This window comes from Nomia melanderi, chromosome 8 (genome assembly GCF_051020985.1).
Source record: "Nomia melanderi isolate GNS246 chromosome 8, iyNomMela1, whole genome shotgun sequence".
Taxonomy (NCBI): Eukaryota; Metazoa; Arthropoda; class Insecta; order Hymenoptera; family Halictidae; genus Nomia; species Nomia melanderi.
In genome coordinates, this window is record NC_135006.1 from 5,174,176 (window position 1) to 5,192,015 (window position 17,840).

Below are 17,840 nucleotides of genomic sequence, written 5' to 3' on the forward strand. Positions count from 1 at the left end.
AAACTCCTTCAAAATTTCACGGTTCGCAAACCAGGAAACCGACGCGGTTAAATGATACACGCTAAAAATTCAGCACAACTCCCTCCTAGCGTTATAATGAAAACTTTTCGAGGATGAACAATACGAGAAAGAAAAAAAACGAAAAGGTTGACGTTCGTGGAGAAGTTTTTTCCGCCGGTGCTTCAGCTTGAACGATGTTAAGGGAAAAAATGAAAGGGCGAGAGGGAGGGAGGCAAAAAAGGGAAAATAAACGAACCCGTGAAACGCGACATCAAGCTCATTCTCCGTTTTAAAAAGGTAGACCCATTAAACGTATAGTCCTTCACCCTGAAATCTCGACGCCGTTGTTTCGTGTCAGTACGCTCGACGATTCACAGAGAGGCCCCGTACCTCATCCAAACCCTGCGTCGCCATTCCACCCTCGGTCGTAACGAGGTAAGTCAAGCACGAAGGTTAAACAGCGAAGGGAAATCGCGAATAATTTCATCTACGGTGTTCCGTGCCCGGTTATATTCCTTGTTCCAAGACGATACGACGGGAACTCGAAAGAGAATTCGAGATTTCGCCTCGAGATTCCACCCCCTCTGTCCACCGGAAACGGAAACTAAACGAGACGAGGATCTTCGGAAAATGTATGAACTGCGAAAGAGAGTTCGCGAGTTTTCAAAACTTCAATGTTAACCTTCCCGAAATGAATGTCGTTATGTTAGTAATACGTAGATTGCTACACAAGTTTCTGGAATTCGCTGTCGTTCGGTTGTTTGTTAATTTCATACCTTTAACCCTTTGCACTTGAGAGATTACTCTCAGTCACCACTTGATTTGATACAGCAAAATTATGAAGTTGAATATTTAGCATTTTAAATTAAACTTCGTATGGCAATGTGAAATATTTAAATAAAATAGCATTGTGGCTTGATTTATCTGTGAATTATCGTTAAATTAGTTTTAAACAATATCGTCTATATCTCGTCCAAAGTTATTTCTGGATTTTCTCATTCTTTCCTGAAACTTTTGGTGCAACCCACATATAAGGGTTCGTGTTTTAAAATATAAAGGTACAGTATGTTAATTATTTAAGTAACGGAAGTTGTATGTATTTTTGCATAGTGTATAAGAATTCGTAATTTACTTGCAGTTTGATGATTTAACTTTATTATTTTTTGGAAATGTTGTTAGGTTATAAAATAATTTAGTTTTCACAGTTGTTATTTATCAATTTGCTTCATATTTTATTGATGTTGAAAATTTGTAGTTACTACAAACAGTATGATAAAAATGTAAATGATACGATAATAGAAATCGCTACAATGTATTTGTGAAATAGGTAACAACAACATTGAAATTTGTAGGAGAAAATGAGAAACTTTGGAGTGGTGTGGCATTTTCATTATGCGTAACGAATTAATTAAGCGAGTATAACTATATGCTATGTATGGATTTAAAAATGGAAACCTTGCTGTTTCATATAAACTGTAAAACTGTAAAAAACGAATAGATTTTAATTATTACTATTACTTGTTATCAGTAGGAATTTGCGTCGAGTTTGAAACAAAGTGCACATAATACCATTAGCTCAATTAAAAGTTCGGAGCAGCTACAGACATTGATTAATACAAAGCCTATCTTGCAATTGGAACAAATCTACGAATTAATTAAAATTTTCATGAATAACTTCAATTCCTCTGCCATTCGTTATATTGAACAGATATGAATTCAGTAATGTTATTTAGTTATATGCATTCTAAAAGGGTGAATAATTAAATATAAGTATCGTTTGGCAGAGAAAATTGTAACATTAGCCTCACTTCAATAAAATTCTGAATAAACGGGGAAAAAGAAACGAAAAATATATAAATTTCCTTCATGCAGTAAAATATATATGAAAGTGTGAAATTGCACAATGTTTGCAATTAAAAAATAAGTTTTATATCATCGATTTACCAATATTTTATTTTATTCGATACATTGGGATAAAAATTATTTTCCAGGAAAATCAAATATTTCACTTTTTCTTTCCAATTGGTTTTATTTTTCAATTGTTCCTCGAAACTATTTCAGGCTATGAAGTGCCACGAATGGAAGCTAATTAGAATCAAGCTGAAAGTTTTAACAGTAACGTAATAATTTACTCTGTATTAGAGTTCTGTCTGTGTAGTCGTAAATTTCAATGTCGGAGACACTGGGTGAGACAGTATACACGTAACTATACGAGATTTCTCTTGTAATTATGCTATAGTTCTTGGCCAGCAAGAAGGGACGTCATTTACAGCTTAATATCAGGCCCACCGAAATACGATCACGTTCAGAAGCGATTCGTTTCGAAGTGATAAAGCAAAAGTTTATACCGAATTTATTACCAGACACATCACGTAAAGTGCATACGTTAAATTTGCGATCAGGATCCTTTACACGCGGAATATGGCGGAACTTTAGTCTCTTGTACATTTCGGGAAATTGTTACCGAGTTTCAGACACATGTATTTAACACGTAGACATTGTTCCTAGCATTTCGCCATCTTAGTTTCGAACTCACAGTTCCATCAAACTTATGAGACGTACAGTCATTAATATTCTCAGAGGAATATTATAAATTATATTTTCACAAATTTGTAGGCATTCTGATAATTACTGTTGTGTCTTCACAATTATTGGGCAAGTTTTTAGGTTAATTGTGTCTGAAGAATTTAAAAGTAATTTAAAAAAGATCCAATCAGAATTTAAATAGAAAGTAGAACATTCAAATTATAATTAAAGATAAATTAGTTTCTTTAATTGTTTAAGTTAATCTTAAATAATAACACCACTTAACAGCAAATACCTACATTTAATATACACTGTATAATAATACAAAATTTGATTCTTGAAAGATGTACCAAAATGTGACATATATAGAAATAGTAATAAAAGGGTAAAACAATCAAAAACTTCAATAATCACTAACGGAAAAAAAAGAATGCGGTATTTCGTTTTAACAAACGAATAACACATATTTATTAATCCGAGTTAAATTACTAATAACGCAATAAACATTTCTGTGGACGCGAACGTGTAAACAATAATCATACCGGCACTTTTCCTACCGTAATCAGTCAAATATCTGGCTACAAAATACAAGCAAACAAGTTAGAGGATAAATTTCTTTTAGCGGAAACAGAAACAAAAGACAAGATCGAGAATTGAAAAATTGATTAATCGGACAATAAAGAATTGATATAAAGATCAATGAACAAAAGAAAATGCAGTATTTGAAATCCAGTCATTTGATCGGTTCCGGGTACGGTTAGTGTTAATACCTCCAAGTCTCAAGGAAAGAAGAAAGAAGTCATGAATCTAGACACCTTATTCCAGCCAACAGGACAACTATTCGGAATTGATGGGTCCGGGGGTTGGCATTCTTATCGTCACGTAGCAGAAACGTCGCCTCCGTAAATCCTCGCACCCGTGGTTAGTCCGCATACGGGATATGACGAAAGTTTGTAGACTGGTAACCGATTTCGGGACTTGTCACCGGAGTTTACAATATATATTCCCATCTCTTCGCGGGAGTTTCCATCCAATTTCTGTACACCGGGAGCTGCTCGCCCGTCCCGTTTCCACGGGACATGGCCCCAACACACATCGTGATCGCACCGACCCGACCCGACCCGACCCGACCCGACCCGACTCGAACCGGCCGTCTTTCCCGTTCCGTGTAACGAAATTCAACTGACAGTCAGGAGTCTCGAATGTCCTCTCGCGACAGAATCGAATTGCACGCGATTCCGCTGCGACGATTTCTCAAATTATCCGGCCATTCTCCCGCGACGTTGAACAACCTTGCCCCATCTCGCCACCCCGCCCCTTGTAATTTTAACGTCCGCACCGAACCGGAGTGAAATTGGAAGGCAAATATCCGGTGCTCGATCCCTTCGCGCTACCGTCCCACTCCGTCGATGGAAATTTGCATTGTATTCGCCCCAGTTTCTGTGTAAAATAAGTCTTCCGGCTCTTCCGACTATTTTCTGAGGTAACAGTCTCTCTGTCCTGCTGGCTTCCCTTATTCACTTCGGGGTGTACCGATGTCTTGTAGACGGATGACGGGCGAGAGATAACATTACCATCAGAGGAAGTTAGATAATTGTTGTCTGGAAGTATGGGTCTTTTTGGTCAGAACGTTAATTGATTTATGGTGTTTTGTCGGGCGTGCATTCAGTGTGACGTGTTAGAAATGAGCGACAGTGATTGTCGAAACGATAGCAATACCTTTGTCGCATCGCGACATAACATAGACATAAAACACCCTTGTTCAAGCAGACCCAACTTCTTGCAATAAACCGGAGGTCCTGAGCATTTGCACGTTAAGTATAGAGAAAGTTATAATCGGTTAAAAGACGGTCGGTTATGGAGGTTTCCTTCAGTACCCTGCACCAATCAGCCGACGTTGTCCAACAATCCTACGCGCTAACGCCACCGAGACATTCAAAGAACACAAGAAAAACAGATCGACTCAAGTCAGCGTCCGTGTAACTACACTTCTGTACCATAGCAAACATCTTCCTCTCCGTGCAATTTAAAGTTCTTCCATTGACATTAATTTATCGTTAGAGGTAAGCACTATAGAACGGATAGTTCATATCGCGAGCGCGAATCTTTGCCCACACCCAAAAATCTTTAATTTGCATGCTTTTGGCGATACTAAAGTGACCTATTGCTGATTTTAACCCTTTGTCTTAGCTTTTCTTTCTGAGCTAGAAAGAAATATTAATATTAGTTGATTTTCTAGTATAAATTTTCTAGTCAAATATTAGTTCATTTTCTAGTATAAATTTCTGTATAAAATTATGTATTTACATACAAAAGGTGAATAAAAATAATAGTATAAATAGATTCTTATATATCGAATATTAAGAATTGTAAAAGACAGTTTTTTAATATTCAACAGACTACATGAAATGCTTTTGGCTAATTTTATGTTGCATCCAGTTAGGGCGGCATTTTTTCCCGCGAAAAGCTGTCCGGAAGACATATTTGCTAGTACAATCGTTTCACGAAAGCGTCAACAGCGTTTCCAGATGCGAAGAAGTTCAAACAAGCCTGGACAAAGGAGTACACGCCACGACAAGTGAATAAAGTGAATACATTTAAAATTCCCCTTTGCTCGCTGCTAACGAGGACGCTTAATGAAAACCCCTTAACGCATACTTAGAGCCAAATTGTTCCACTTTCACTTTGTAGTCGCAACGGTTGTACGCGTTCCTTGGGAAATCGCGGTTCAGCCACGTCGTCTCATTCCGGAGAATAATTGAAACTACACCACAGACCTAATATTCACGAGACAAAGGATAATTGTGCGTTGAATTATGAATCAAGCGGTTTCCCAGAAATTAGATTATTTGACTGGCTATCCGTTATCTTTAACGTGAGCAACAAACTGTAAGTCGAATGCTTCGGGCTGCAAATGAAACGTTCGAGTAAATAAAAATCGATTGCCATAAAGGATTTATACATAGTACATTATAGATCTTAAAAATGAATATTGAACGTCGAAATAAAAAGAAATGTTTGTATAACAGTTCATGAAAGATGCCTACTCTTGTTTCGTTTAAACAGTTATATAATGCCAACATACTTTTGCCATTACATTATATTCCGTATTGTGGATTTTTAATTTTTTCAATAATTGAATGTTTATAATAACATCTTATCTCAGCTTGATTAAAAGGCGACTATAATTTCAGTATATTTAATGGATTGGTGCAATTAAAATTTCGAATTACGTTCGTCATCGTGATTATTTGCGTTAGTCTTATCAGTATTGCTACAGAAGCAGTGCAAGATCACTTACAAAAAATTTGGTTTCATATAAGCTGACTTTCAATTTCCAATAAAACCATCCAATTTGCAGTTTAAATTTTCATATGAACTTCGTAAAAACAAAATAACCTTAACTAAACTAACTGGCTAAATTACAGATACAATTAATTCTCTTTTAACAAAATCTCTACGCTACGAGAGCATCCACAAAGCTTTGATTTCATTGAAATTCAAAAGGATAACATAGCGCTTCGTTACATTCGGTTCACTTAACTAATAATTACAGCAATTCTCGAGTAACTACTGCGATCTACCATTGATAATCGAATCATCAACGTTTGCCGATGGAATGTTTTCACACAACGCTGGTATCTGCAGTAAACGGATAAACATGCGGATCCGCGATCGGATTTAATCTGATTCACGTTTAGAAACGAACGAAGCACTTTTGGATGGTTTTCGACGATGCTGCGCCGAAGTAGCTCAATCTGCTGTTTGGCTTAGGAATCGCTGTTGAACTCGGATCCGGCAGATAACCCGGAACCTCCCGGCCAGTTGCGCGCGGCTGAAACCAAACACTACGCGAATAACTTGTATCAAAGGCACCGAATCATTTACCTGAAGCCTGGGCGCAGAACGCGACAAAACTCGTTGACGACTTTTCAAACAGATTAGCACAGACGATAACCGGACTTTGCGCTCGCTGTATAGAGTGTTTCCAAAGATCGTACCACAATCACCACAGCGCGATCATACTGTTGTATATCATGTGAAGTAAACGACGAGTTGACGTATAATAATGTATTGTCCACAGACGACATCTGTTCACATGTCCTACGAACTGAAAAAGCAACTGCGGCAAGGGTACACAGCCACTCACGATGAACGTTGACGCTTCGGTTCCGACTGTTCTTGTTTTTGGCTGATTCGCGTAAAGAAATATCGGAAATGAAACAAAACACAACGAGGTGAGATATAGTCCGACGGAGAGAAGACTTCGCTTGTCCTAAAAGTTAAAAAATCAAGGAAGGAAGGTGACACTTTCACTGACGATGTTTGGGTCGCCTCGGTTTTCCACGCATAGTCGCGAAACCAAATGCGACGGAGTGAAATGTAACAATAGAGAATGAAGTTGGCGATACTATGAATTTTATTGTCTATCGTTACATCACACTTCGTCATATTCAGTCTCGTGTAAGACGTTGGAAAAACAGAAGGGATAGAATAGCGAGGCGTCTACAGAGGGTCGGACCTTCGTCTTCCCTACACCTCCAGCCTTGTATGCTGCAAATTCCGAGAAAAATTCGAGAACAGGCTCGAATCGAAAAGAGACACACTCGCTGATCAGATGTTTTAGGAAACGGTCCCATGGAAAATAAAGATCGATTTAACCTGACGATATCTTTTTCAGTATAAGAATTATCATTATAAGATTTGCAGTTAACGCGACAGCTTAGTGATGATTTACTTTTAATGGAAGGTAACACGCTCATAATTGAAATTGACTCTGAACATACAAATGCACGTCATTATGAAAAACGTACGATTTCAATGCACGCAAAATTCTTCGCGTGCGAAGAAGAATTTACTTTGAGTAACTTTTATCGTGCAATCTGGTATGCTGGAAATGAAGTAATTTCAATAGTACCCTCAATGGTGCGAATTACATACAGTTTTATTTTCCTGGACAATGAATAGTTTAATATGTTCGAATTTTGTGATGAATTTACCCTGAATGCAGCCAACCGCATACTTATATAACTACGCAGCGCATACTTGGCAAAAGCAAGGCACTTTCTGTCTATCGGAATTTCTTGGTATGTAATCAAGTTAGGATAATTCCTTGCATAGTTTGTGTATGCTCGTTAATAATTACACGCATAACACGTAGTCATATCGCGGTTCAAGTATATTCAAATCTTTGCTGCTGCAGAAATTCCTTAGAGCCATAACGCGTTTAGCCATGTTATTAAATTGTAATTTTGGTTTGCAATAATTTACCTTAAATTATAGGATATTTGGTACAAACATAATACTACGCTTTTGTGAATTTATTTGTAAACGTATAAATAATTAATGGATCGTTAAATATTTTCTGATACTGAACAATTTAATATAGTGTCCCTACAAGAAAAATTTGATAACGTCTTTTTAATGATTGTTTAATAAATAGTTTAAATCGGCAATAATGTAATTTAATATTTGAATTTTTATAAATAATGTGCCTATATTTTTAAGTAATGAAATTATAAAAATCAGTTTATAAATCCTGGTACTTACTAATAGATTGACACTGAAGTGGATCTATGAATTTCATGAATCCGAGAATGCTATTACATACATAAGAAACTGCGATATAACGACTTTACGCCTACCTAGTTTGAGTTTCTAATGAGTCCACTGTCGACGCATTAATCATAGTTTCATGTTGATAGGGATATTCTGCCTTGAAACTAATCGCCGACTAAATAAGTCACGAAGTGTTACGCTTAATTACGATATAATTGCGACAGAATGATAAATTCTTAAGGGATGATCGATACGAAGACCTCTTACGCCCATTTCAGACGGTCACGATAGTCTACCATTTAGTTTTGAAGAAAGATTTTTACTTAATAACTGATCATATCTGTCTTCAAATTTAAATATCGATTTATAAAAAAGAGCATGGCATTTTACCTTACTTTCCCCTATAATAATTTTCAATACATTTGAGTCTTCTGCTGTTTTCCATTTGCGACTTCTAACGGGAAGTTGTTGATCTGTGCCTGAAAATTTCTGATTATCTCACTCAAAATACTGTTTCGCTTAACATAAATCAACCGTTTAAACTGCAAATTCTAACAAAGTGAATTTTAATTTTGTAAGATTTTCCTCAAATAACTGGCTACAAGACAAGATTCTCGGTTAGGTGATACAATCTTCTTAGTAGAAACAGAAACAAAAGGAGAAAGAAACTGAAAAATTAATTAATCGAACAATATAGGAATTGATATAAAGTTAAATGAACGAATAAGAAAGCAGAATTTTCAATTAAATTTTGAAACCGGTCGTTTGATCGGTTCGCGGTATGGTTAAATTTATAAATGCAATAATCTTCGGAATTATTCGTTATTTAAAAAACATCTCAAATCTCATTTTTCCATATATAATTATATAATTTTTTGTACCAATCGATGCAGTAAGTCATTCTTTACAAGAATGGTGTTATTCCACCTATATCGAAAACCCATCGAAACAGAAAAAATTATATTTACGTAATTGCTTCACCAAAAAATATACCTATATACTACAATAAACAAATTGAAGAAAGGAAGGGTGGAAAAATTGAAAACTCAGGTTTTGTTCATATTACCGTAATTGTATTAATATTAAATAAACTAAAGTTTTAAACACTTACGTTAATTTGCCTTACCGAAGTATTTCACAAATCATTTACTACGAGAAAATATCGATTGTAAAAATTTCAATAACGGAATGGTCCCAGAAATGGGATTACTTTTATTGATTAAAATGTGACACAATGTATAACTTAAAGTCAACAATTTCGAAGACCCAGAAGCCGTCCGAACTCGTTGAACCGAGGATATCACGATGCAAGGCTCCACCGCATTTCTCTCGGTCTATGAGTAAACAGGCTGTGCGTTTTTGCGGGCGTTATTTGTATCCGTCAGTACTAGGCAGGCGGAGGACGATTGCACGCGGCAGTTACACACGTTAGAACACTTTTCCCATTTCACGTGAATACACATTTCTATGGAACAGTCGCTATTGATTGTCCTGACGTGAGAAGAATCCGGGTATCCGCATACGGAGCATCTGCCACCCCTTTCCCTTGTTCCTTTCTTACGCCGCATAGTACTGTCTCGCGTCGTGCTCCGAATACGGGACACTGAAACCCGATACTGCGTCACCAGATAATGTTTCCCTTTGAATCGTTGTAAAAAAACTGCCGCGAAACAAAACACCGTGTCCCACATCGATCGGGAAAGTGAATCATCCCCTGACAAATTTTATTGGCTTTTTCTCCTTGTCTCGTTTAAAAACAGATAACACTGGAAATCGCGATACAGCAACTTCTTGAGTTAACGAATTGATTAGATGACGCGAAATTGTGGATAATGGAGTGTTTCGTTTCGGTAGAGTTGAGGAATGTTTCTAGTTTTGGGATTTAAAAATTATACTACGTTCGGAAATCTTATTACCTTTAATTGTAATATTGAAAAATTATGCTATATTTAGGAATCTTTTTGTTTCTAAATGTAATATTGAACAGTTATACTATATTTGGGAATTATGTCTTTAATTTGAATATTGAGCAATTATACTGTCTTGGGGAATTTTTTTAAATGAAACTGATTAATGTATTACATCCAAATTTTGTAGATTTATTTATTTATGTTTAAATAATGTAGCAGAATCTTTCTAAATGTAAATAATGATTTGACTGGAGATTATAGTGGATTTATTAGAAAGCGTTGAAAATATTTGTCTCGATGGCAAGTGAAATGTACCGTAATTTCGTGATTCCTTATTTTAGATGATACTTACATAAAGAATCTAAACATTAAAAAGTAACGTAGCAAATGATAATGTAATAAGAATTTAGAAAAAGACTAATAAATTGAAGAACAGAGTCGCATAGATAAATTTTAAGGGAAGAATGTTCTTGTATGGTTACAGAACAATTAATTGTCTCGCAGGCGAATTTAACATTTAAATGGTATTAAAGGTATTCACTGAACCATACGATTCAAATATTTTGAAATTAAATTAATTAGGAATGATTATATTTTAATACAATTTAATACATTATTTTAATACATTAGTTTCGTGTACCTGTAGAACATTTATACTTTAATAAAACATAATTTGTCAGCAAGATGAAACAGACATTCTAATATTATATTAACATGTTAATACAGCATCACAATTTATGAATATGTTATCGATTCTATCTAAAACAATTATTATCTGTTTAAAGTTTAAGCTCCCGAATAAAATTGTATAAATTCAATTCCTAGTAAGAAAAGCCTTTCGTTTTACAGAAAAACTAAACCCCGCTCCAGAATTAAAAAAAAAATTAAGGTTTGATATTGCTGTCGGGTTAAAGATATTTAACACATTAACTAACAAACAAACATCTCAAAACTCCCATACAGTCGAGACAGTTCTCTTAACACTAAACGTACCACGACCAATGAAATTACCAATTTTAAAATTGGAAAACATTTCTGCATTTTCTTCCGTCAATTTGCTTTGTATATCAATTCTTATATTGTCCAATTAATCAATTTTTCAATTTTTGTCTTTCCCTATGTTTTTATTTTCACTGAGAAAATTTTATCGTTTAATTTGTTTACCTTTATTTTAGAACCACTTATTTGACCGGTTAGGGTAGGGGTAGGAGTATATAAAGTACCAGTACGTTTTGTCTTGATAAACTATGAACTAAACAGCCGAAATTCTTCACATCAATTTCTCTACTGTTCTTCTACTAAACTTCTTAAATATAATACATCCAATAAAATTCAGCACATTCGATACAACACGTAGAAAATTAATTTTTAAATTTATGTTAAAATTGGCGATATTCAAATTCAGGTGACGCGGTAGTCCAACTGTTAACCCATTTGCATCATTAGCGCATGTACGCGCCACCTTCTGGAGCATTATAACTAGAACGCATATGAGCAAGAACACGAACACTTACACCATGTCCATCATTACCATAAGATTTACTGGTCAACATTTTTCAATATTCATTAGAATAAGTTCATCGAAAAAAATTTTTTTTGTTTATCACACAAAAAAAGGGAAGATACATTTTATTGGTGCAATAATTGTCGTATAGTTATATGCATTGGCCATTTCAAGTACTTTCATACTGTGCAAAACAATTAGAATATGTGTATTAACTTTATTACGCTAAATAAAATTATGAATTCTTTGTTTACGCTACTTTATTTTTAACATTAAACGTACCAGCACTTTCTACACACCTATCTCTAAATTAACGAGCCTGGTTACAAAATAAAAGTAAACAAATGAAATGATCGATTGTTTGCAATGGAAACAGAAATAGAGGGAAAGACAAAAACCGAAGAACTGATTAATCTGAGAATAAGAATTGATATAAAGTTAATTGAACAAAACAAAACGCAGAATTTTCAGTTAAATTTGGATACCGGTCACGGTACATTTAGTGTTAATTTTCTATACGTTCTAAACCATTTCTATTTTGATGTAATAGAAAGCAAACCTGGTGGTATGGACCAATTTGCCATTTTTCCTTATGACGCAAATGAATTAATGCTGTACGCGCAGGACATGAGCGCGGTAAAAAGAACCCAATTGCGCGGACCGATTACAACTGAGTTCCGCGACAACCATTACAAAGGAGGCAGTGAAATTTGATTTCACGTCCCCGTATCGTTTTTCGCCACGTGACTCTGCCCCGCGGCCTGAATCCGCAATTGTCCCTGGAACACTGTTACCACCGTCAGCTGATACAAGTGGCTGTACGTGATCTGGTAACGGAATGCCAGCGGAAAAGTATAATTGAATTAATAAACTACGACGAAATCTGGCGGCGGACTTGTTTACCGCGGCACTGCCTGGCCGAGCATTGCGGAACTCGAGGAGTAAAATGTTTTACGCAAGCCGTGACTTCTGTCGCAACGAATTTGGGTGTACATATTTGATACCGGCCGGAATGAAATGACTAGCGAACAATTAATCCCGTGTTTGTCTCGTATTTTTGTTCAGTTCTCTACGATCGTCGATTCTCGGATCTTTTATAACTAACCTCTTTGATTTATAATTTTATTTACAATTACACACGCGGAAGCTGCTTTAGAATTAGTAATTACTAATTGAGGAAAGAAATTATAATATATTATACATTTAAATGTATTGTGAAAAATAATGCGAGGTATAGAAATCAATTAAGTTATGACAGTTAAATTATAGAAATGAATGTCCGTAGATGCAAATTAATAATTTTTTTCATCTGTAAACTCTACATTGCTAATATTTATATAATTCAATTTTATATCTATAATACATAAGAGTAAAGCAATAAAGTTCAACAAAAAAAAAACAAAGTTCTAATAGTTCTAGAAAAAGAAAATAGAACTACCTATAACACGATTAGAAAGTTACTGAAAATAACTATAAAAATGGGATTCTTTAAAAGAAAATAATACAAGCAGAGGAAGAAGTTGGGTACGTATTCAAAAAGCGATGTCAGTAGAATTTAACACGAAATCTGCAAATCCTATGAATGAAAACCCTTGCAACGCAGAATTTTTAATTACTTCGCAGACGATATACTACATTTTCTTGTTATAACATTATTCTACTCATTATATAGCCCTTCTACAAATACTTCATCGCTTTACAAGCAAGTGAGCAATTTCGTTCTCGCAACGCGACTACCTTGCATATTGTGCCGCCGAGTGTAAATTATTTCTTAGAAACTCCAACCTACCATAAACCTCATGTAACCTCTCGTTCCACAATTAAAATATATGCAGATCCCCGCTTTAAAAATGTTCCACCGAATTTCTCGCAGACGTCCGCGGATTCTTGCCCGTTTGTTTAGCGCGCGAAACGAGCGGGTTAACCGCAGCGGCTCACGGCTCAACAATTTCCGCGGATAAAAGTCGGAATGTACAAGTGGCCGGGAAACAGCCGTCTTACGGCCGCGCGTGAACCTCGCGAAAACTTTCGACAAAATTTACCTTAATTAGCCGGAATATCGTCCGGGCAGACGGTTGCCTCTTCGACAAAATTTTTCCCTAGGGTCCGACACTCAGAGTCGAAAAATTTAGTAACATTTTGGGTGCTCCCTGAGGAACGAGGGAAATACTCATATTAAACTGTCACTATGAACTGCTAAAAGATGATCCTTTTTAAATGATATTCTACTGTATTTTGGCTTTCTTAGATTTTTTTTCAATTTTTACACTTATATATTTATAATTGGAATATTTAACGATGTTTGGGTGTATTCTTTAATCAGTAACAGAAATTAAAATAAAACTTTCACTGAAAAATATTTATAAATATTCGTTGTCTAATAATATGTATTTTAATACGTTTTGTTCTTGTTTAATAACTTTTGTTTAAAGTTTTATGTTTAAATTGATTTATTCTCTTAATGCTATGCTTAATGTTCTTGGAGGTAATTAAGATCATAAGTACGAAACTTTAGATTTTCAGATTCGAAGATAAAGGCGAATAATACCGCTAAAAATTATGATGGAATTTGCAGTTTAATTAAATTTCATTGTGTAGCCTCAGATAGCACTGTTTTTACTATACGTAGGTAGAAAGTGGAGAACTTACAATTAGTCGAATACTCGTCTACAACATAACATTTCTTATGTATGTGGGCTAATTAGTAATCAGATCTTTTGGAAAGTTTCTTGCATTAGCAATTATAATATATATATATTATAATACTTAATATATATATATTATAATATATATTATAATCATTACTTTTAATCAGTAATGATTTGTATTGCAGAATAATGCAATAATGCAAGTGTTCTTTAAACAATCATGTTGAGGGAAACGTACTAAAAGAATATGTAAAACATTTTATTCATTTTCTTTATTTTATTCGGTATTATTCGCTCAATTTTTAATCAATTGCTTAATTACTTAATCCTTAATAACTTTTCTCAATTAAGAGAAAACAGCGTTTTTGATTTTAAAAGTGAAACAAAAAGGAAATATTAAACAATATCGCACGCTATCTCGAATAAAATCTCCAGTAATCGTTAAAACATTATGCAACTATACTTTCTCCTATGATTTCTATACGAAAAACATCTACCTTATCGCAACATATATATAAGTTTCATCTGAAATTCCAAACTTTTCGAGTAAATTAAAACATCTTCAAAAAATTGATACATCAAAAATACCTCACCTTCTCAGAAAAACTTCATAGAATCACTATTCACAAGAAACATTTCCATATGTTTCACTGTTACCTCACAAAAAATATTCCAAATTAAAATTCGATATCTTCCTCTACCATCAAGACTCTCAGAAACTATTAACATTTAAAGAAGACAGTTTCCAGGTGGTTATTGCTGTACCTTAACCCATAAAAATCAATAAAAGTGGTGCGTTAAATGCAGAATACGTTGAAAGAAATAAAAATTTGTTACACCACGTTATTTATGGAAACGTCGTTAAATTCTTCGGTCCCGGCAACTACGCATCGTGTTATTTTTTTTCCTCGCGTTCCTCGTCTTCCCTATTCTCCGGTAACGCCTCCGCGGGGGCGTAATTTTTCAAATGAGTCCGTGGCTGGTTTCTCGCGACGGAACACGGCCTACATACTCGGCTTCTCCCCACGGCCGCTGACTCTCTTCCGAACCCGGAAAGGGGATTTTTAACTCCTTCGCTGCGGAACGGTCTCCGCGGACGCACGTATTGGGTCACCGGGTCAGCCGCATCACTCGACTTCATTATTATACTGAACTGGCGATCCCTCTATGGTTGGCTCCCGGCCATTTCGCAACGAAGAATCGACACGGGAGAAGAATTGCATTGATTTTGCGCAAATCCCATGAACGAATGAGCGATTGTTCGCAGTAGCGTGACGGAAATACAAATTCCTCTTTTAACATTCTTTAACTTATGGAATTTATACAATGCGAGATGGTGCTTTTGTTCGATAACATTTGTACGGAGCTTTGTGAATAAATGGACTTGAAACCCTTATTTGGTGTATATGTATTTGTATTTGAAAATAATAGAATGGGTGAATTAACAAAGTTGATAATAGAGTCCTCTAAAATGATGCATCTAGCACAACACTAAAACTTTTTTAACAGAAAATTATGACAAAATTTCATTTCACGTCTAGCTTTATTTTTTATGTAAATTCACCTTTTTCAAGCTGCACGTCCTATATATTCAATTCAAAGACATTCTACCTAATTTATCATTAAGTTCATTATATGTATTCGTGTCATGTTTTTCACTATTACATAACAGTGTTAGCCAATTTAATTCTCACCCCCAGAATTCATATGAAACTATAGGATGTATAAAAACTGCACTAACTGACTAAGTAAACTGTCCCAAATATACTTAAAATATAAGTAAAACCAATAAAAACGGTTATTAAGACATAAACTTGGAATATACAATTCGAAACCCTAATTCGTTTTTGTTAGGTTAGGTTTATATTGCTTTCAATTTCTTACTGCCATCCAATACTTCACACTTTCCCTTTCATCAAACCCAATTTTCATCAAATTTTCCAAAAGCATAATAAACACGCAATGCAGAAACAATATTTAAAATCAACCAAAAATGAAACAACGTGTAATTGTGTCGTCGGTACCGAACGAGTCAACAAAAACCGACTCCCGTAAACATACTCCCAGTTCCCTGGAAAACAGCCTTTTTTCAATCGGCCGCGTGCTCAGTTCTCAACTATCCTCATGCCGCTCCGGGCGAGATTTCAAGCTCGATTGTTTCGAAGCGAACGCCATTCGAAGAACGTGTTACATTTGTTTTGTTCGCGTAGAATGATTTCCTATGCAGTCGTGCGGGCCATTCAACCTCGCACGCCCTATATATTCACAGTGTCGTCGAACGAAAAACGATCGAGCCTTTCACTGCATATTTCTATCATTCTTCCGCCTCACGGGTCCCGATATCGATTTCTCATCGGTTTTCGTGGGTCGCGCCGCGATATCTGCCGCCCGCTTTGATATCCACCGATACGATAACGTTACTTTCCATTATCTGTTCCAGAGTTTACGCAACATGATGACAGCGAACGCGACGGACGCCTGCGAAACGCGCGATCCCTGCCAGCACGACGGGATCTGCATTTCCACCGATAGCGGGCCCATCTGCGAGTGCCGGTCCGGCGATTATGAGGGCGCCTATTGTGAAAAAGGTTGGTTGTTTTTCGGATTCTGATACGCCTCATTGTTCACGGTACCGCGCGTGCGGACATGTGACATTCATTCCGCCGTGGAATTATCTGTTCGCTTTATTATTCACGGAAATTGAACGCGCTTTTTGTAAACTCCAAATAACTTGATTTATTTAAATTACAGTGAACTATTCAGATAGCTGATCCTTGGAATTTAAATTCTGTGGCGACTTTAGTCGTTAAAATTGTGTAAACAAAAATGTATAAACATAAATTAAAAATGCTCCTGTACTTACGGAGTCTCGTTGCTGACTGAGTGCTAGTTCATAGAAAACTCTCGTGGGGCGTTTTCGACGACTTCCGGAAATCTTTGAACTGAGTAATTTTCCTATTGGCGGTTTAATTAAACGGATTTTTCATTAATCAAACGGGATACGCGTATAAGTACATTATTTTGGTGCATAAGCCCCTTATTTTGGTACGGGACTGTCCGTATTTCTAGCGAAAAGGGGTCCGCAGGTGAAAAAGATCTTAGCTGCTCGTTCGGAACTTCTCGGCACGTGTTAAATAACTTTACGAGCAGCCATTCTAGAAGTAATCTTCTAGAAGTAATTAAAAAAATCGTGAATACCAACAATGAAACAGTCCCTGTTGGTACAGGGATGTATAAAAATTTAAAAGGCTTTACATAGGCTGTGATTCCTCGTGTTGCATTGTGGAAATTAAAGAATCTTCTGGAAATCGCCGTCGCCGCCCATGGTTTTGAATCTCTAACACATTTCGTCGAAAATACCCGTAATGCGACGTGTTTGCGCCCTTTCGAACGAAGTTTCTTTTAACACCTTCCTGTGGGAGTTTCTTATCATTTGATTTGTTTTATTTTTGATACTAGGTTTATGGAATCCGTCGATTCGTCGAATTTGATATTTTGTAAATATTGTTTAGTGAAGGTTGATGAATTGGACTGTTCCAACTGTGCGAGTTGGAGATCTTATCCTCTGTTTTTGAAGCACTGACTTCTCAAATCTATGTGAATGAATATTTTAGGAACATTATAAAGAAATAATGAATGTTCGTAAATCTGCTATTAATAAATTTGAAAGAACGTGAAGAAATTTTTGATTTA

At 35.7% G+C, this 17,840-nt stretch overlaps 1 protein-coding gene across 8 annotated transcripts in view; it reads left to right on the top strand.

Moving 5' to 3' along the window:
* Positions 1 to 17,840, top strand: part of Nrx-1 (neurexin 1) — a 529,026-nt gene that overhangs the window by 184,314 nt on the left and 326,872 nt on the right. For all 8 annotated transcript variants that reach the window (XR_012999218.1, XM_076370172.1, XM_076370173.1 and 5 more), the window contains exon 3: positions 16,588 to 16,735. Coding sequence is in view for 7 of the 8 variants with exons in the window: in XM_076370172.1 (XP_076226287.1) it covers positions 16,588 to 16,735 (148 nt within the window). In the remaining variant the exon portion in view is untranslated. The remainder of the gene's footprint in view (positions 1 to 16,587; positions 16,736 to 17,840) is intronic.